A 20,801-nucleotide genomic window follows, 5' to 3' on the forward strand; every position below is an offset into this window, starting at 1 on the left:
GTGTCTGTATCTATACGTCTATATCTAGTTCTGCATCTATCTATGTATATATATTTTTAAATCCATGAGATCATGTCAGTACTTCCAGGTTTAGTCCTCAGACTTCTATCTAGCCCTTCCTCTTCCCATGTTTGTAAATCCCTTCAGACAGTCAGGAACATGACTGCCACTAATTCCCATCATCCTCAGTCTGTTCACTTGTTTGCTCAGTGTAACAATCTTCCAATCACTCTAGCAGCCCCCTCCTCTTTCTCAGAGCAGACATGCTGCTATCAGCACATCTGTAAGGCACCCTTCTGGTTCACCGCCCTGCTTCCTCAGACAATGACATCTCTGAGCTGGGAGGGGAGGGAAGGGAAGAGGAAGAGAAGGGAAGGTAAGAAAACTCCCGTTCACTTTTGATCTCATTTCTGTTTTGGCTGAAAATTTAATGCAGGCACTTTGGGGAAAGGAATCAAAATTTATAGTGTTCTAGTGATCTTTTTTTGCCAGCAGCTTAATTCATTTCCTCATATAGTCAGACTATAGCAATAGTCACTCCCTCTTTCCCGTTCTACCACCTCTTTTTGGTCCTCATTGTCTCTGCCTTTGGTCTCCATAGTCTGCCTTTCTTTCTTCCCTTACTTGCTTTCTTATCAGTCTCAGGATTTGGAGTAGAAATGGCAACCATTTCAATCCTTTTTTCTTTCCACAAGCCCTGTTTAGATTCTTATTTCCTGTTCTGTTTCAGGGCGGCAGACTTGCAAATATATAATGTCAGTTATCTTGCTCCACAAATGGGGACCAATAATAGAGCAAAGAGTACAGGCTTGGTGTTATTTGGAGATTTAAACTTCTGTGACATAGAGTCTGATCCTAATCTCCTCTGGACAGATGTAGCAAAATCATAGAGAACCCAGACTGAATAGGACAGTGGGACATTAAGTATAAAAACCTAAGTGTATGACCTTCTACGTATACATCCTTGTCCTTATGGGCAAGATCTTCTGATTAGTTCCTCACTGACCATAAGAGTAAAGTGGAGTGTTACAGGAAGGCAATGTTACATAGAAGCCCCTCTTGCCTACCTCTCTTTTTGTTCTGGGGCCCTCAGACTTGTTGCCTTTCTCTGCCACTGCTCTTGGCTTGTTCTTCCCAAGATTCCAGTCCTTTCCTTCGCCATCAAAACTTTCCCTGGCCAGTGCTCCATTGCCTCTGGGCCTGGCTGGATGGCAGCTAAGTAATCTGATGAGCTGAACTAGTAGGTGTTCATGAATTTTTAAAAAATCATGCTTCCTGGATAGTATACATTAGCATGTTAGCTTAAGTCCTCTAGAAACACACTGCTTGGCTCAAAGAAAGACGATGGGGGACTGAAACAGTAAGTTTCAGAACACATGGTGGGTTGGGGGGGGAGGTGGGCCTCAAAGTCCTCAGGACACAACTTGGGGCTGCCTGCTCTGGAGGGGCAGGGTCTAGCTATGTCTGTGGGTAAAATAAACAGCTGTGAGAAAAGGAGGTAGAAGGGTTGTGTGTCCACATGGGATAGTAAGCAGCCACTTTTGAGATGTTCTTGCAGTTTTAAAGAGATACAAGATCTCAGGACCCCACGGCTTTTCTATTTGAAACCACCTTCTGCATTGGACAGGATAAGAGTTAAATTTCTTGTGACATGTCTACTGTATTTGTACATTTAGAAATCAATTAGTGTAATTGGGGCAATCAGAGATGCTAAACAGAGGAACAATTTACTGAGAACAAATGTCTGGAATTGTGTATTTTGCCAATGGAATTTCTCACAGTTGGTAAAAGAAAAATACTCCAAATTAAATCATTCAAGCTCAATGTGACTTTTTTTTCCCTTTTTCTTCTTGTTAAAAATGTTAAAAGAAACACAGCCTGGCTGAGATCTCCTCTCCCTCCTGTTGGACAGATTGCCTCTCAGAAAAATCCTCTAAGTTGACATTTTACCTGAAAAAGAGCAAAGGCACATGAAAAACTCCAGGTGTGTGTGCTTGGCATGAATATTTTTTTACCAAACAGGATCATAAAAGGGTTGTCTGCTCTATTAGGACCATGTGAAATGAGATCATAGGGGGCCGGGTAGTCTTAGAGACTTAGTAAAGGGAGTATGGAGGATGTAAAAAGCTTCAAAAAACATTGTTCCTACTCCTACAATGAGATAAGCCTGGATAATCTACAAAATTATAATTTGTCCTGAGCCCATCAGAGGGCTGAGACCACACTGTGCAACCAAGTTAACTGAATTCCAAAGAGGGATAAGCCCCTCCAAGGAAAGGGCCACCATTTTAGCTGCGGCAGAGTACGGGAGAAAAAAGCAGCACTGTACAAGCCAAATGTTAACAAATTCTTAAAGGTCAGTGTGAACTGCAGTGGGTCTGGAACCACATGCCTCCAATGGGTGCTCATGAGAAATATTGGGGAAAGTCAGGAGACCAGAGAGAGTCTCCCTCAGTGACACAGGAATACAGGAGACACTAGGTGGCTCTGGAGGCAGGGGTAGAGGCAGGAACAGACAGGTAGAGGCAGGAATAGACAGGCAGGGGTAGAGGCAGGAACAGACAGGGGTAGAGGCAGGAACAGACACCTTCCCTCAGGTGAAGCAAAAACAAACCCTCTCATCTTCAGATAATGGGCAAAAATCCATTCGTTGTGCAGAGGAATTGAAACAAACTACCTCTGCTCCTGGGGAGAGGTAAGAATATTTCCTACATCACAGACCCAGTGGTGCCACAGGAAAAGTAGAGCCCAAACCCCTGTACTCCTGGGGGGAGGGCAGGAGACCATCATCCTGGCCCAGTAACTGTCATGTGCCAATAATGAACAGAGAGGTCTATTACTGCTGAAGGAGGAGCAAGAGACTCCCACCCAAGCCCAAGTATAAAGATATGGTGTGTCTTGCTGCCACAGACAGGAGGGGAAAGAGTACTTACTTAAAACAAGAATCCTACCTTTGAGATCCAGGTGCAAGAGCTTTTGAGGTATTGGTTATAAGACTGGGGCTGGGCCAAGACGAAGGAGAACTTCCCTGCTGCCTCCCTGCCCCATGACAAGGAAAAGCATATTATTGCTTGGAGGGGGGCAGGAGCATGGAGAGAGACTCCAGCTGAGGTGCAGGCATGCAGCGCTGGCTGAGAGCTGAAGGGAAATCAGGAACTCAGGAATCCCTCCAACACCCCAGCTTCTACTCTAAGCTTAAGGTGACAGCAGCCTCCATCTAGAGGAATTTGAAGGCTGTGGTGCCCTGAAGGTAACAAGACTCAGACCTAAGTCAACTTCTGACTGATTGGCTCAGATCTCCCCACCCCATACTAACAACTTCACAGTAGAGGTAGGTCCACTTGAGGACCTTGAGGCATAAATGCTATTTACTTGAGCCTCTATTGCCTTTCTACACATAATGTCTGGCATTCAATTAAAAATTGCAACACATACACACACACACACACACACACACACACACACACGAAAGAAACAAAGCCATTGTCAAGAGGCAAAGCAATAAACAGAACCAGACTCAGAGATGATCAGATGGCCTTTACAATAACTGTGATTAATGTGTTAAAGGATCTCGTAGGGAAAGTGGATAGCATTCATGAAAAGATGAGGAATTAGAGAGATGGAAACTATAAGAAAGAATCAAATGAAATGCTAGAAATTTTAAAAGCCCCAGTGTTTTTGGCAGTAAGGCATTTCTTTAATAGAGTCATCAGTAGATTGGGCACAGATGAGGAAGGAATCAAAGAACTTGAAGATAAGTCCATAGAAATGATCAAAATAGACACAGAGAAAAAAGAATAGGCAAAGAAAAAAAAAGAACTGAGCAGCCAAGAGCTGTGGGAGAATCTCAGTTAATCGAATGTACATGTAATTGGAGACCAAGAAGGAGGAATCTAAGAAGAGGAGTATGGCAAGCTGGTGTTTTCCCAAGGAAGGCATGTGGTTCAAAAATGGCCACAAGATGGGGCGCCTGGGTGGCTCAGTCGGTTGAGCATCTGACTTTGGCGCAGGTCATGATCTCAGTTTGTGAGTTCAAGCCCCCTGTTGGGCTCTGTGCTGACAGCTCAGAGCCTGGAGCCTGCTTTCGATTCTGTGTCTCCCTTTCTCTCTGCCCCTCTTCCACTCATGCTCTGTCTCTCTCTCTCTGTGTCAAAAATAAATGAACATTAAAAAAAATTTTTTTTAAATGGCCACAAGAAGTTATTGCTTTTGCAATCCAGCTTCTAATTTAATTGAGGCATTTATTCTCATACTCTTCTACCCCCTTCTTGCTTATCTTCTACACCCAGTTACTTGGAGTATGAGATACACATTTTTCTCCATCATCCCCCTCAGCAGTCTGTCTGCCATTCTGCGTCAAGAGAAGGGGCGTAGCTAAAGTAGTGAAAAGATGCAAGGCAAGATATAGCAGCCTGCCTTTTCCTTTTAGGAAACAACTTACACTTGATGTAACTAAAATAAAACACATGGATCCTGGTTTTGAAGAGCTGGTAGATTATGGCTCATCTCTGTCCATAGTTATAGCTACGAACAAATAGCTCACATAATTTGTACCCCTACCCCTTTTGCATTTGAGCAACAAAAATAAATCTCTTTAAAGACAAAGAGTGTGTTGAGGCGCCTGGTGACTCAGTCAGCTAAGCATCCGACTCTTGATTAGGCTCAGGTCATGATCTCACAGTTTGTGGGTTCAAACCTGAGTCAGGGTGTGTAGTGACAGCACAGAGTCTGCTTGGGATTCTCTCTTTCCCTCTCTCTCCGCCCTCCCCACTTGCATGAGCTCTCTATCAAAATAAATAAAGCTAATAAAAAAAAGTGTTAAATATAGTATTTATCCAGGAAACACTCTTTTGAAATACTGGAATTGATCTATATTGGCTAGTAATGTATTTAATAAGACAGTTATACAATTCCTTAGTGTTTATGTGCCATAATTTAGTTTTCAGGCATTCAGTGACTTCAGCTGCTAGATGGTGACCAGCTATCCACCTGCTAAGGCCAGTTGCTGGAGAAAGCTTGCCTCTGTGGGTCTGGGTGTTTGTGCATCTCTTGAATTCAGTGCTTCCTGGAAGATGGAGGAAGGCACTTGATGAGAAGGGCTGGGAGCATAGTCTCTAAAATGTTAGCTCCTGTGTTTAAAATGTAAATTCAGAGACAGCTTCTCATCTTGCCATTGTCGATGAACTTGTTACCCTGCCTGTGCACAGGCTGCCTTGCAAAGGCCTTTGGGAAGGCCTCATGACCCTCTTGGCAGAGCAACTCCTTTCTCCTCTGTGCTACTTCTAATCTCATGCCTGCCGTTTGGGGCATTTTCACATTATTTTGCATTTATTTTTTAGGCATCTATTTCCTCTAGTAAATTGAGATCTTCAAGGATAAGTGTCTGTGTCTTATTCATCTCTAGTGTGGTGCCAGGTACAGAATAGGTTCCCAGTAAATTTTTCCCAATTGGATTAAGTCAATGCTTGCATTAGGTAACTGCCGTGACTCTTATGTGTACTTGAGACAAATGTTTGGTCCAGCCATGTTCCATATGTGATCTTGTTCTGCGATCAATGCTGGGCCTTCTTGCACATCATATGTGCATGCCGTAGGCACCTTGCACATGACAGCTAGGCCAAGTGGGGCTAGGTTCTGTGGCTCTGATGAGGGCTTTGAGTTCAGATCACCACAATGATAGACTTGGACATAACTTAGGGTGATTATGTTGAAAGCAAACAAACAAAGTAAAAATAGAGTCAGAAAGCTACAAAGCCATAAAGAAGAAAGAGAACATTGAACCAGGATCTGGGGTAGAATCTAAGTAAACCAATTCAAGATACAGATCTATTCAGATGATCCCTTTTATGTGGTCACCTTCTGCCAAGAGTGTAGCTTTTGGAGGGGGGGGGGGGGTGGCTATGATGCAGGGAGGGAAGCAGAGGGACTTTGTATGGACCAGGGCAATGAATAACATCCTGGATATCAAAATATAGTGGCCATGTCCAGACCCTTATGGGTGATTGTGACTATTAGCTCTAAGCTGCCTGGTAATCAAAAAAAAGGGGGAAATGGGGACAGCTGTTAAGTGTCCTGCTCTTGATTTTGGCTCAGGTTATGATCTCATGGTTCATGGGATTCAGCCCCACACTGGGTTCTGTGCTGACAGTGTGGAGCCTGCTTGGGATTCTTTCTCTCTCTCTCTCTCTGCCCCTCCCCTGCTCATGCTCTTTCTCTCTCTCTCAAAATAAATAAGCAATTTTTTTTTAAAAAAGGAGAAATGTACTTTATCATCTGATAAAAAGAAACATACTAGTTCCTAGGGGCAAAAAGAACAAAACAAAACCCAAATCCTTTTTTGGTGGCGGGGGCAAGGGAGGAATCCAGATTTGTTCTATATGTGGCTGTGCCCTAGAAAGGTTGTGTGACTCTAGCTAGTCATTTGACTACTCTGGACCTTGATTTCCTGAGCATTCGGGGATCTCTGACATCCTTTTCCACTCCAGCATTCCCCGGGCAGACAGTACTTCTAGAATCTCTCTGGATTGCGATCCTGACACTGGGTCCAAAGGGCAGGGACAGCCACCCCAGAGCATTAGCAGTAAACTTACGTGTTTTCCTTGTAGACTTGCCAACTTCCCAGCTTTGAGGTGTTCAGGATCAACGAATGCTCACGGAAAGGTACTTTGCTGCCCAAGTCAGCACTAAAACCACAGCGATCAGCACCGTGCTACCCTGGCTGCTGTCACAGCTGAGTCCCCTGCGGAAAGCTGACTGCAGCAGCTGCTGAGATTCCCACAGCCGCAAACACCATCACAGTTCCCGAGTGATCACTCGGGGAACCTTCCAGACACTGCTGGGTTTTTGGGAGGGGATTGCAGACCCCAGTGCTCCGGGAGGGAGGAGGGTGCAGACCTGCCCCAGGGCAGAGCTGAGGACACGGAGCTGAAGGGCGTGGCTCCAGGCTTCCAGAGCCCCAATCACTGGACGAATTGCTTTTTAGTGAATTTGTGTTTTGTACATTGATTTGAGGGGAACTGGTTTACTGCCACCCAGTGTTCTTCTCCCTCCCCCAGGTTCCTGTTCTAACAGATTGCTGTCTCCCTTTCTGTTATCAAAACTGACTGGGACCCAGTCTTTATCTGATAAGCCCATTCACACCGGGGTGTGAATAATTAACACCACTCTGGACTCTGCATTTAATGGTGTACAAAATCTGCAAGAGGAAAGCATCCAACGGTGATTTCTAGGCATTTGCATGGGGAAATGTTTCGTGAAAGGGCCCTCCCATCACCCCCCACCCACACACACAGCTTGCCAAGGCTGGCAGTGCTAACGTGCAAAGATTTGGCCTACTTTGCTCTGCATGTCTGGGGTGTGGGGAGGGTCTGATTGAATGGAGATTAGGCAAAGTTCCCTTTGGAGCCCACTTTCTCTTTTTTTTTTTTTGAGGCCTCGGGTACCTCTTGTATTTTCCCTGTTCAAGGCTCTGATGTAGAGTTTTAGATACCTTCCATTCTCCCATCATGAGATACCTGTCTTATGTCTCATTATTCCAGTATTTCCGCCTACTGCCTCTGCTAGTTTGAGCAACGCCAACAGAACTCACCTGTTAAGGATTAATGTGCTACCACTCCCAGATGGGATATTTGTATATTTAATAGGAATCTCCTGATACTGACTGCGGGGACTCTGGTGCTAACGTGAGCAGCTGTGTCTTTTCCGTGAACATTCGCTGGTCCTGGATGCCCTGACACACAGGGAGAGTGGGGGTTTTGGAGACCCATGGTGGAGCTGTAGAGGTGTTTGGGGAGAAGTCACACCTTCAGGGGCCAAGTGCCTCCATCATGGTGGCAACGGTCTTTTTTTATTAGCTAAAGTCTGCAGTGGCTCTGGGGCATTCCCCTGAAAGGGAACATGGTAGAACAGAGTTGACTGAAACAGGAGACAGGAAGGAATGGGACAAGAGGGAGGGGTTGCGGGTGGGCAAGGAGGAAGAGAGAAAGAGAACACAAAAGTAGGGCATGGGGAGTGCTGATTGACTAACATCATTTTCCATATGGAGCCAAGATCTGCTCATCACCAGAAGTGAAATGAGTTCCATCATATTGTCAGAATTATTTGTGGTTCTAAGTAGCACTCTTTGAAGTCCGATTTTGCCAAAAAGTACTCAGGCATCCAAGTGCAAGGATTGGAAGACAGGATGTGCAAGAATGCAAAGTAAAACCTGAGCTAGGCAGCTTTCTCTCAAACCTCACCAGGTACAGCGTAAACTTTCTGTGGTTGGTGAGAGATCTGCTTCCGTGGACGGACGATTGGGCATGGACAGTGTTGGTTCTTTTATTTTGTTTTCCCCCTACAATTGAACTGTCAGACCAGCTTTGGTCACATTTGAAATGGCAAGGTGGCCATGGGGCTATTTTACTACTGATTCTGATGTTGAAATCTTCTAGCTGGGTGACTGGCAGTATTTAGTTCTCAGAAGACCTCATTTCAGAGTTTGTTATTCTACCAAATATGTGTCTATCCTTACAAATGTCTAGGATGTACTGGTGTTGCCTCTTTGCCTTTACTGATTGCTGCCATGAAAATTAGCTGCATTGGGGGTTGAAGCTATATCACTTCAAGGAAGTGATTTCCTAAAGCCTGGCCAAGATCTAAACTTCAAGTAAGGTCACCCACTGGCTCTGTGAGAGTGTCTCCACACTTAATATGGATATGAATCTGGGGAGTGGTGGTCTCGCTCTTGCCCTGTTGTTCTGTCATCTGATGCTTCTATAGAAAAGTGCCCGGAGAGACTGGGCCGGCCCCGCTCAGGGCCACCCCTTTTCTTCCCTTCTGGCTCTTCACACATCTCTTCACAGGGAAGGGGTGTCTGGAACAGAATGCATAGTCTCCTAACCACACTCTTCCTGCCTCTCTGCTCTTTACAGAATGGGCTGAACGGCTTGCACCTGGCCTCTAAAGAAGGCCATGTGAAGATGGTGGTTGAACTTCTGCACAAAGAAATCATTCTAGAAACGACAACCAAGGTACGTCTCTTAGGGAACGGGGAGCTTTTCATTGATAATTCAAATGTTCAGGTCCCTCGTGTATCATTCCAGACCCTGACATGGAAACCAGCCCTTCATGAGAGAAAGCCAAGTGTGTTTCTGAATTTCTCTTGTGTTTCCAATCACTTCCTAGTTCTCTGAGTCCCCAAAGTCACCTGAAAGGCAGAGGACCCTGTTTCCACAAAAGTCAGTGGGCTTTTACTTTATTCTCATCATTAGGTTATAAATCTAGAAAGAGAACCCTTTTCGCTATGGCTTTATGTTTTCTTAGGGTCCTTGACTTGAGTGCAGGGTCTGAGAGCTCTAGCAGTTCTACAGTCAGGTGCCTTGGGTCCGGCTCCCAGCGGAGGCAATGCACTCCGTATCTGAACAAGTTAGTTGGTGAGAACTCTCCATTTCCTCATCTATAAAATGGGGACTGTAATACTTGGTTTCAGGATTCGTATGAAAATGAACTGAGATCGTGTGTGTCAAATGCCTGGCGCGAAGGAAGGAATTGGTAAATGTCGGTGACCGTGTTGCTATTGAGGCATAGAGAAGAGAGCCAGACCCCTCTCATTTATCCTTCCCCAGTGAGTCTTCCTTGGTCAGCCGCACACTTACCTCCTCTCCTTACCAATTACCTTGAACAGCCTTCTTTTCTCCGAGGAGGCATTTGGCCAAGACTGACGTCACACCTCCCACGCCAGCATGCTCTTCCCATAGCCATAGATTAGAAGTGCCAGTGACTTAAGTCCAGAAACCACAGTCATGAAATTATGCATCTGTAGGTTGTAAAATCAATTTTAATTCTCACATACATCCGCCTTGTTTATTTATTGAACAAGGTGTTGCCAGCATTTCAAAACAAAACTAAACCAAAAAACTCACCTCTCTCTACTAACTTGAGCACAGCATTCTCTTCTCTTCCCTCCTGGTTACTTCCCATGGTTTTCCTCTTGGCTCTGTCTCTCCGGCCTCTTTCTTTTCATTTGCTGTTTATTCAGCATGGTCTTATACCCAGCCTCGATTTCAGTTCTGTGCTGCAAACATTGGGCCTCCTCTCCAGCAGAGAACCAGAAGAACAATAAGTAGAGATATAATATGTAGTTGTGAAGTGCATTACCAAAATATTATGAAGAGACAATCATCCCTTGAGGTAAAATTCTGTAATTTTCATGTCACTTCCCGAAGGTGAAAAGATCTTGCTGGTAAAATAGGCTGAGTTGCTCTTTCTGAATGTATGTGGGGCATTTTTTTTCCCTAACCCCATGACGAGTACCAGTGGTTTCCACCCTTCTTTGTGGATGAAGGGGATGCAATTATTTTTCCTTCTTGTGCTCTCACATACCTGGCTGCAAGCAGTGCGCCATCTGACAGGCTCCGTGTGGGCTGGGGTGGCTTTTCTTCCCCTGGCGCGTCCTCAAGAGCTGTGCAAACATGACGCTTCAGCATTTTTGCGCTCTCCGCATTTCCCCCTTTGATTGTTATTTTGCAAGCGAATGCTTGGTGTGTCTTTGTTATTTATAGACGTTTTATAAGCCAGCGTGGTTCCTGAATGCTGTACAGAGGGAGGAAAAAAGGTGAAGCAGAAACCGTGGGCTGAGCAACAGTCATAGCAGATTGGGGAATTATAATGGGTCTTGCGAGCATGAGAAAGATTAAAAAAAGAAAAGAGTAAAAAGCCAAAACCAGTAGAGTTTCCTAAATGTGCTTAAATGTTTTTAAAGCACAAAACAAAAGCATCTGTCCCCATCCTCCCTTCTCTGCCTCTTAGAGGCCTGTGATCAGCATCAACGCAGGTAGTGAGGGAGAAAGCCCTAATCTCTCTGCTTGCATCTACCGGGCTCCTGCTTCAATGAAGCCCCCTCCCCCCGTTTCCAGGAGCTCTAGGACTCCCTGCAAATTGGAGAAGGTGGGTCTTTGTGGATCAGATGTAGCTAAGAAATTTTTCTTGCTTCTTCCAGGCCATGTTCTTTCATGCAGAGGGAGGGGTAGAAAAAATAGAGGCCCCAGCTCCTTGCCCTGTGCCCCTGACCCAAGGCCAGAGGCCTTGAAGTGCGCAGCGTGTGCACATGTGTCTAGGTGTGTGTGTTGGGGGGAGCGGTCTGGCTACCAGGGTCTCCCCTTTGCTCTTACCCCTCACCAGTGCTGCCCTCAGCCCAGATGCAGAAGGTGGCTTGGGCCAGGATCCACAACCAGGGTTCCGCACGGGTCCAGCTGCCCCCCGATGCATTTCTATGGGGGAGAGCTCTGATGGAGTGTGATTTCGAGCAGAAAGAGGCAGATGGAAAGAAACAGTTGATGTTGCTTCTTGAGGTCAAGGAGCCCGAGTCTCAATCATCTCTGTACTCCCGTGCCAGGACCGGTGCCTGACACACATGTGCTCAGTGTGTAACAAACAAACGCATGAATGGGCACAGCACACTTGCTTCTAAATAGGGAGACTTGGAGTTCTGAGTCCTGATTTCTAGAGAAGGTTCTGTTGCCAACAGCCATGTTCCACTTAGTACAGTGAGTGAGTCGGACCCAGGTGCCAAGGCCTCTAAATGTAAGCTCTTTGGACTTCTATGAAAAATGATTAATTAGCCTCTATACATTCATTTCTGGCACTTATTGTCTGATGGATACTGGAGGAAGAACCCTTTTGTTTATCAAGTGGGACTTCAGGAGAAATCAAAAAGACAACTTGGGAGGCAAGAAGCAGGTTACTCCTGCCTGATACGGGCCACACTTTGGAAACAGAGACCTGAGCCCCCTGAAGCCCCCAGGAGCTTTCAGTGGGGCTTCCTCACCCACCTGTGGGTGCTTGGGACAGTGGTGGCTGGGGGGCCCAGAGCTCGGTGCCCGTGCTGCTCAGTTCCGCCTGGGTGAGGACCCTTTTCTCCCAGTGACAGATGGCCCCAGTGCATAGATGGAGTTTGAAGTCCTGACTTGTTGGGGCTTGAGTTGTCTGAGATGGATTAGCAAGTGTTTCTGTAGTTTAGGTAAATTATATACCATATGAACTGCAAAAATACTGAGTTCATTTGAGGTCTCTGCTCCTTAAGTAGCAGGGGGGACAGATGGGCCCACATGGGTCCTGTTTTCTCCCACCTGCCTTATTTGACTGAAGCTGGCAGGTGGGGCCTGTCCTGCCTGCCACTCACTGAGCTGGGGGGCCAGTGGGGTCACGTAGGTGAGTCAGATATGTGCCTGTGTTCCAGCCCCAGGATATCCGGGAGGCAGGAAGGAGCCTGGCAGGAAGGCCGGCATCCTGAACAGAAGAAGCCTGCTAGACCTGAACCCCATCTAGCAATTGTTAAATACCTGGGATGAATCTGGACAAAGAAACCTCAGTATTCCAGTCACCTCCTCACAACCTGCCTGGTTTCTTAGTCCCTATTAAGGGTTTTAGCTTTGGAAAAGTTTACTTTACAATTTTTTTAATGTTTATTTTTATTGAGAGAGAGAGAGAGAGAGAGAGAGAGAGAGAGAGAGAGAGAGACAGAACATGAGCAGGGCCAGGGCAGAGAGAGAGGGAGACAGAGAATCTGAAGCAGGCTCCAGGCTCTGAGCTGTCAGCACAGAGCCCGACACGGGGCTCAAACTCACAAACCCTAAGATCATGACTTGGGCCAAAGTCGGATGCTTAACCAACTGAGCCATCCAGGTGCCCAAAAAAGTTGACTTTAAAACAATTGTGTACTATTCTCTCCTCGCTTTTGTCTCCTCTCTAATCTGGAGAAGCCCTGGCTCATTATATGTATTTTACTGATTAATATGTCAAATAGTCTTTTTTTGTTTTTGTTTTTTTGTAGTAAGAATTCATTCCTATTTATTTTCCCCCTTTTAATTCCATATTCTTCTTCCCTTCCCTAGATGCATTATATAGTTCATTTTATTACCCCCCCCCCTTTACATATTGCTACCCTTAAATCTCTTTGCCTCTGCTCCTTCCGTCCCCAGGTTAAGGGTGCTGAGTCCACAGGTCCTGCTGGCCTCCTTCCCCAGAGCTCCAGGCCTCACGGCAGGGGGCTCTGTGTCATCCTGCAGAGTTACAGCTGGATATGAGGAGCTGGAAGTCTGAGGAGGCCGGCTCGCCTGGCAAATCTGTCAGTGTGTGTCCTGAGGAATGCTGACGGGTCTGTCAGCTGATGACAGAATGCTACGTCTGCATGCAGCAGATTAGGTGTTGAGAAGTGGTTTTTTTTATCCATTAGCGTGAGGTGGTTTTTTTTGTTTTTTGTTTTTGTTTTTGGAGAGCAAGAGTTTTCCTCCTTGGGCTTTCAGTACCATTTCAAGGTGTATAATGGGTCAGGCACACTCATGTGTGTTGTTTACCCATTTTGGGTCTAAAGAAAGCCCACTGTCCCCCACCCCAACCAGCACCCTTGTTAGTATACCTTTAACAGCGACTTTACCTTTGATGGTCACAATATTGTTGGCAGCCTGGTGGGAAATCTCTGCTTCCTCTCCCCGTGTGTTTCAGAAAGGGAACACAGCTCTGCACATCGCCGCCCTCGCAGGTCAGGATGAGGTGGTCCGGGAGCTGGTCAACTATGGCGCCAATGTCAACGCCCAGTCGCAGGTGACGGCTCTCTCCCGGGTCCTGGGCCAGAGGGCATTGCCCTTCTTTTCCACCTGTATTTCTATTATGTAGTGGGTGCACTGAATAGCTTAATCGGCAATGTGTCTCTAAGCAATAACAAAGGCATCCCTTACTATTTGTTCATGCTTCTGTTATGCATTCTAAGCACGATGTGGTTGATCACTGTGGACCCCATCTCTGTTCAGTAAAACCAGCCAAATAATATATCTAGCTATGGCTCCTTTGGGGAGAGAGACTGTGTTTAGGGGTGGGTAGGACATGGGACATAGGGGGTTCACAAAGAAGGGAGTGAAAATAGAGGGGGAGTGTGTTTGTAAGAGGCTGACTTCCATAGAATGTCAACCCCCAGTTTGGTGCCCTTTTGTAATAAATCCCGCTAAGCCATTTCTTTTTATTTTTTTTTAATTTTTAAAATGTTTGTTTATTTTAAAAACATTTTTATTTTTTATTTTTGAGAGACAGAGACAGACAGAGCATGAGTAGGAAGGGGCAGAGAGAGAGGAAGACACAGGATGGGAAGCAGGCTCCAGGCTCTGAGCTGTCAGCACAGAGCCTGACGCAGGGCTTGAACTCATGAACCTCGAGATCATGACCTAAGCGGAAGTCGGACACTTAGCCTACTGAGCCACCCAGGCACCCCATAAATGTTTATTTATTTTTGAGAGAGAGAGAGACAGACAGACAGACAGACAGAACATGAGCAGGGTGTGGGCAGAGAGAGAGGGAGACACAGAATCTGAAGCAGGCTCCAGGCTCCAAGCTGTCAGCACAGAGCCTGATGTGGGGCTTGAATCAAGAACCGTGATATCATGACCTGAGCCAAGGTCAGTTGCTTGACTAAGTGAGCCACCCAGGCTCAATGCCCCCCTTCCCCCCAACTAAGTCGTTTCAAAGTGTCCTTGAGTTTTTACAACAGGAGATACTGGTGGGGACATGGCCCTGTGGGCTAGCTGAAAATACAACGAAGAGAGAGTTGTCCTCCAGTTATGAGGATTTTGCCCCAGTTTTAGCATGTCTCCCTAATTTTGTGGGTAAATTTTAATGATGTTTTCTCTTGGTTTACAGAAAGGCTTTACACCCCTGTACATGGCAGCACAAGAGAATCACTTGGAAGTGGTTAAGTTTTTACTGGAAAATGGAGCTAATCAGAATGTAGCCACAGAAGTAAGTACCTTGGGCAAATGGCCTCACTGTGGGACATCTCCAGAGACGGGAAGTTGCCGGGGGCGTGCATTCCTCGGACAAGGCTTAAGATACTTCCTCAGTCACGATCCGCGTAAAGTGTCACAGAGTGCTCTCTACCTTCTGATCACTGCACTCATCCTGGGTGCCATCGGGCTCTTCAAGGGAGTGAGGGACAAAGTCATGGGTCTTGAGGAATGCCCAGACACATACCAGAGAAATGACGTCAGAGTCAAGCTTGTCCTTCCCACATTAAGCACCACTGAAGGCTGGACCTTAATGAGAAAGGATCCTGCCATAAACCATGAGTCATTTCAGCTCTGATCCTGAGTTTTGTCATTGATGAAGTGATGAAATTGAACTAGATAGAGCCAACAATTACATGACTTTGTTCTCATTCTGCTTTGCCAGTCCACGGGGTCCTGTGCCCCTTAGCACACAACTGAGGGGATTAATGACAGTAGCTCACAGTCAAATCCTCAGTGCCTGGCATAGTTTCTAGCATTTGGTAGGTGTTAATAATACTCATGAAATGAATAAATGAGTGATCTTCTGCCATGTTGAAGGCACTGGCCTGGCACCAGTGGATCGGGTGACAGAAAGGGTAGGCAGAGAAACAGAGGGCAGTGAAAAGCCCTCAGAGCATGCAGTGAGACTGGGAGCGAGTTACAAAGGAAAATTAGTGGCTGTAGGCTCTGTGGGATTACGGAGAAAGAAAGTGGGGCCAAGAAAGGCTTTAGGGACCAGGTGGCATTTAAACTGAGCTTGACAGATGAAGAGGGCTTTGAGTTGTAAGAAAGTCGTTTCAGGCTGAGGGCCCGTCATGAGCAAGAGCCCTGAGGTGTGAAAGCGTGGGTCCTGGCTTGAGGACAGTAAGTGGTCAGATACGGTCAGAGCAAATGCATCTTTCCTCCTTTCCTCTGGCCAGGATGGCTTCACTCCTCTAGCTGTGGCTCTGCAGCAGGGCCATGAGAACGTGGTGGCACACCTCATCAACTACGGGACAAAGGGCAAGGTGCGCCTCCCTGCCCTGCACATCGCAGCCCGTAATGATGACACCCGGACAGCTGCGGTGCTTCTGCAGAATGACCCCAACCCGGACGTGCTTTCCAAGGTGAGGGCAGCCAGGCCCAGGAGGACCAGGAGAATTCTAGTACCTGGACCACGGAGCCGTATGGGTTACAGAGGCACTGTTAACTCCCAACAGCTCCCCAAGAATGAGCCGAGGCCAGAGGTGCACACTGAACACCAGCTCCCACAGGGCCTTCAGATTCCTGCTGGGACCCGTAGGAGCTACAGTGGACAGCCTCACTTTAAACCCCTGGTGAACACCAGGAGAGATGTGCTTGGTGTGGAGCAGGAATGGTTCTTGTTGCTCTAGGTCATCCAGAGGAGTGTCCAGGGCAGCTTGGGTCTCTGGCCGGAGTGAAACTTGGGAATCTAGCGGGTGGTGTTCTAGAATTATACCCCTCTTTTCCTGGTTGGCCCCCAGTGGAGGAAGGGAAGTGTCCACACATGGGGAGATGAGGACTGGGAGGGCTCCCCAGGGGCCTGGATAGCTAGCTGTCTGATGTTTTGAGGCACTACTGATCCACTATCTGTAAGTTTGGGCTGTTAATTACTTCTCTTGCAGTGGGAGTGGATTGCACTGAGCTATTCACACGGTCCCTCCAGCCCACGGTCACTGAGTTTTGTCTGAAAACTGCTGACCGGATTAGGCATGGTCTCAGGTTATAGGACAGAATAATGACAATGACCCAGAAGGGGTCCAAGGGCTGCCTTTGGCCAGCATCTGAGTCACAACACCCCTTTAGAGGGCTGAAACAATCTCTAGAGCTCAGATCGTGGACCCCGAAGCACTTTTCATTCATTCATTCAAATCGCTTTGTAAATAACCATTCACGTGAGTGGGCCCTGCAGAGTTGGAGGTCATGCTAGTGCATGGTTTGTCCACATGAACCACAGTACAAAGAACGTGGGTCCCTCAGAGGTAGGACCTAGCTTTGAATATGACTTGCCAGAAAGCATTCCTTGATCCCTTCAGCAAATGTTCTCATCAGTCAAAATCTTTCCACATCGGGTCCTCTGGCCCTGCCAACATTTCCAGAATCCCTGTGCTGATTCTGAGATGGAAAATGACAGTGCGAGGCTTGTGACAAGTTGTTTCTCCCTCTGTCATGCTTCAGACGGGATTCACCCCCCTCCACATCGCAGCTCACTACGAGAACCTCAACGTGGCCCAGTTACTCCTCAACAGGGGCGCCAGTGTCAACTTCACGCCACAGGTAAGGTGCTCCGGCAGACCCCGCACTCAGGCCAGGGGTTTGGGCTTGTCTGGCCTCTGGGATTCGCCTCTCGCTTTGACACCATGGATTTCCTCCTTATGGCACAAGTGACCATGGGTGGGACCACCTGGTGTTTATTGAGGCTGCTCATTGATGTGTTTCTTTTTTTTTTTAATGTTTATCTATTTATTTTTGAGAGAGAAAGAGAGGCAGAGAGGGGGAGAGACAGAGGATCCCAAGCAAGCTCCCCACTGTCAGCATGGGGCCCATTGCGGGGCTTGATCTCACAAACTGTGAGATCAGGACCTGAGCCAAAATCCAGAGTCGGACGCTTAACCCACTGAGTCACCCAGGTGCCCCTCATGGATGGGCACCTGCATATCAGTTTCTGTTTGCCCATTCTCGAGGTGGCAAGCCTGGAGGGCAGGGCTTTCTTCCAATCTGTTACGATGACTCTGGGAGACATGGCTCAGATTGGTGAGATTAACCACCATGCTGTCACATCCTCATAGATTTTGAAACCTTTCTTAGGTGAGAAATGGACTAATGGTAGGCTTAGCGTGGCCACTTATGTTGCTGCCGCTGTCGAGCTGAGGCTGGGATCCAGGGGGAGTGGGGAGCATAGCAGTGGCATTAGAGGGGGAGGTGCCAAACCCTCACTGGTTCCTGTTCCTCCCTTCCAGAACGGCATCACGCCACTGCACATCGCCTCCCGCAGGGGGAACGTGATCATGGTGCGGCTCCTGCTAGACCGCGGGGCCCAGATAGAAACAAGGACCAAGGTGGGTGCCATTGAGCTCCGTGGCAAGGCCCAGGGAGGGAGTTCTGCCTTCCAGAGTCACAGCTGGAGTGGTGGCTCTCAGGGACCAGCTAGTGATGGGCCTCCAGCATCCTGGACTAGCTCGCAGTGGGAGCCAGGATGCAGCAGGAGACATAGTGAGATGTGCTAAAGTTGAGGTGGTCTTTCAGGAAGCATCCCCGCTTCTGTGGCTGCAGTGATACTGTGGGCAGTTTTCCCTCCGGTGGCTCTGATAGGTGCCTTTGGGGCTTTCTCTTTTGGACCCTGTCTTTTAAAGGATGAATTGACACCTCTCCACTGTGCAGCTCGGAATGGGCACGTGCGAATCTCAGAGATCCTGCTGGACCACGGGGCACCCATCCAAGCTAAAACCAAGGTTTGTGCTTCCCTGCTTCCCTCCCATGAGGAACATCTTTTCCCTAGGGGTCCAGGTCAGGGGGACCCAGGATCAAATCCCACCTCTGAAAAACAGAGATGCTAATACTACTCGCAGAACCAGTGATTTGTGATGTGTACCCTGATGCCTGTCACACAGGAGACACTCAGTATAGCTCTAATTATTTTTTTAATGTTTATTTGATTTTATTTTTGAGAGAGAAAGCATGAGCCAGGGAGGGGCAGAGGGGGAAAGACAGAGGGAATCCCAAGCACGCTCCACATCACCAGCACAGAGCCCGATGTGGGGGCGGAACTCAAAACTGTTGAGATCATAACCTGAGCCGAAATCAAGAATCAGACGCTTAAGTGACTGAGCCACCCAGGAGCCCCAGTATAGCTCTAACTATTATCTATCTCAGGCACGGCAAACTTTTTCCCTAAAGGGCCAGATAGACTTTGCAAGCCATGATCTCTGTTGCAATGATTCCACTCCGCCATTGTTGTAGGAAAGCAGCCATGGATAATATGCAAACTAGCAGTCATGTTCCAATAAAACTTTATTTACAAAGACAGGCAGCAGACCAGATTTGACCCACGGACTGTCATTTGGCTGCTACAGCTCTAGATTAACCCTTGTGTCTTTTATCTTGGCTCCAAGAAAAGACAGACTCTAAGCACCCCAAGAAGTCTTTAGAGCCTGGGCCAGACTGAAGTGAAGTTAAAAAAGAAAACAGAATAGCTCCTCTCAAGGTCCATGAAGGGCCAGAGCAAAGGCCCCTCCTTCAGCTCTTGAGTCTTCCTGGGGCTAAAGCTGTCAGACCGCCTCGTACTGCTTATACCTCCCCTAGGCCTTCTGCCCACTTCCTTGGGGTGAATTTGGAAGGGTGTCAGAATAGAACAAGGGAGAAACCAGGCCCATTCACAGCCTCCCCAGAGGTCTTGTGTGGGCAGTTGCAGATAGCCCATAACCATGAAAGCCGTCCGTTCCGTGACAGATCATCATGGGAGTCTTTCTACACAGGTACCTGTAATTTGGGTCATGACTCACAACACCAAGCTGGCTTTGTGTGTGTACGTGTGTGTATTGGTCGGGGGCTGGGGGTGAGGCAGGATGTATCCTCTCCTAAACTAGTTTATTTCTCATTTAAACCTCCATCCATGGCTGAGTTGCTGTGTGACTTTGAGTGTGTCCCTTAGTCTGTCTCTGCCTCTGTTTCCTCATCTGTAGAGCTCTACCCGTCTCTAGAGTCGTTGGGATGATCACATGAGATAATATAAAAGTAAAAATCCTCGGGTAAGTGAAGGTAGAACTGCTACCACCGATTCTGTTGTCAGATCAGGAAATTCTCAGCGTTTTCCCACAGGGGTCTTGTGTTTAAACTTACATAAAGGTTCCTAAATTGGTAATGATTTTATATTACCCAGATTATGAGGATGGGGCTTAAAAAGCCAGTCATGAAAATTCTTCACTGAGAACTTCTGACTCTTCAACTGGGAAATAAGTTAGGACCTCCGTAAAACTCACTAAGTGGCAACGAGCTGTGTTGGTTTGCTGTCACAAAGTGCCACACGGGCGCTAGGTGGCCTGAACAACAGAGGCCCATTGCCTGACGGTTCTGGAGGCTGGAAATCTGAGATCAGTGTCAGCAGGGCTGGTACCTTTGGGAGCTGTGAAGGGGAATCTGTTCCAGGCCTGTCTCCTGGCTTCCCGTGGTTGCTCACAGTCTTTGATATTCCTTGGCTTGTAGATGCATCGCCCTGACCTCTGCCTTCAGAGGCATTCTCTCTCTGTGTGAGGGGCCGTGTGCAAATTTCCCCCTTTTAGGAGGACACCAGTCATACTGGATCAGGGCCCACACTAACGACCTTATCTTAACTAACTACATCTGCAATGACCCAATTTCCAAATAAGATCATGTTCTGAGCTCCTGGGGTTAGGACTTCAACATGTGGATTTTTCTTTTCTTTTCTTTTCTTTGCTTTTCTTTCTTTCTTTCTTTCTTTCTTTTTCTTTTCTTTCTTTCTTTCTTTCTTTCAGTTTATTTGTTTTGAGAGAGAGAGAGAGAGGGAGAGAGAGAGAGAGAGAGAGAGAGAGAATCCCAAGCCGATTCCATGCTCAGCATAGGGCCCAACACAGAACTCAATCTCACAAATGTGATATCATGAACTGAGCTGAAATCAAGAGTTGGCCATTCAACCAACTGAGCCACCCTGGCGCCACCAACATGTGGATTTTGAGGTGACACAGGGCAACCTAGTACACAAATACAAGCTGTCCTGCAGCCTGATTGTGTATCTCCCTTGCTGAAAATCCTCTTCTTAGAACTCACATCCCAGCTCCTGAGCTCATGGATTGTCATGATCCAGCTCCTGCCTGCCCCCCACCCAGCTCCAAGCCCCCATCACACTTTGTCCTCCTTTGGGATTTAACTGCATTGAGCTCCCTGAGTTCCCCAAGGATGGCTGCCTCTGTGGTATAGCTCACACTACTCCCTTCGCTGGCGGGTTCTTCCCCTTTTGTCTTCCTGGCCAAGTCCTAGCTCAGGACCACCTCC

General features: G+C 47.3%; 1 protein-coding gene across 18 annotated transcripts in view; it reads left to right on the forward strand.

Moving 5' to 3' along the window:
- The window catches only part of ANK1 (ankyrin 1), a 219,784-nt gene that overhangs the window by 130,841 nt on the left and 68,142 nt on the right, over window positions 1–20,801 (forward strand). For all 18 annotated transcript variants that reach the window (XM_043563175.1, XM_043563216.1, XM_043563226.1 and 15 more), the window contains exons 3-9: window positions 8,913–9,011; window positions 13,483–13,581; window positions 14,668–14,766; window positions 15,713–15,898; window positions 16,971–17,069; window positions 17,753–17,851; window positions 18,146–18,244. In XM_043563175.1, coding sequence (XP_043419110.1) covers window positions 8,913–9,011; window positions 13,483–13,581; window positions 14,668–14,766; window positions 15,713–15,898; window positions 16,971–17,069; window positions 17,753–17,851; window positions 18,146–18,244 — 780 coding nt within the window. The remainder of the gene's footprint in view (window positions 1–8,912; window positions 9,012–13,482; window positions 13,582–14,667; window positions 14,767–15,712; window positions 15,899–16,970; window positions 17,070–17,752; window positions 17,852–18,145; window positions 18,245–20,801) is intronic.

This window comes from Prionailurus bengalensis, chromosome B1, assembly GCF_016509475.1.
Source record: "Prionailurus bengalensis isolate Pbe53 chromosome B1, Fcat_Pben_1.1_paternal_pri, whole genome shotgun sequence".
In the NCBI taxonomy this organism is placed as follows: domain Eukaryota; kingdom Metazoa; phylum Chordata; class Mammalia; order Carnivora; family Felidae; genus Prionailurus; species Prionailurus bengalensis.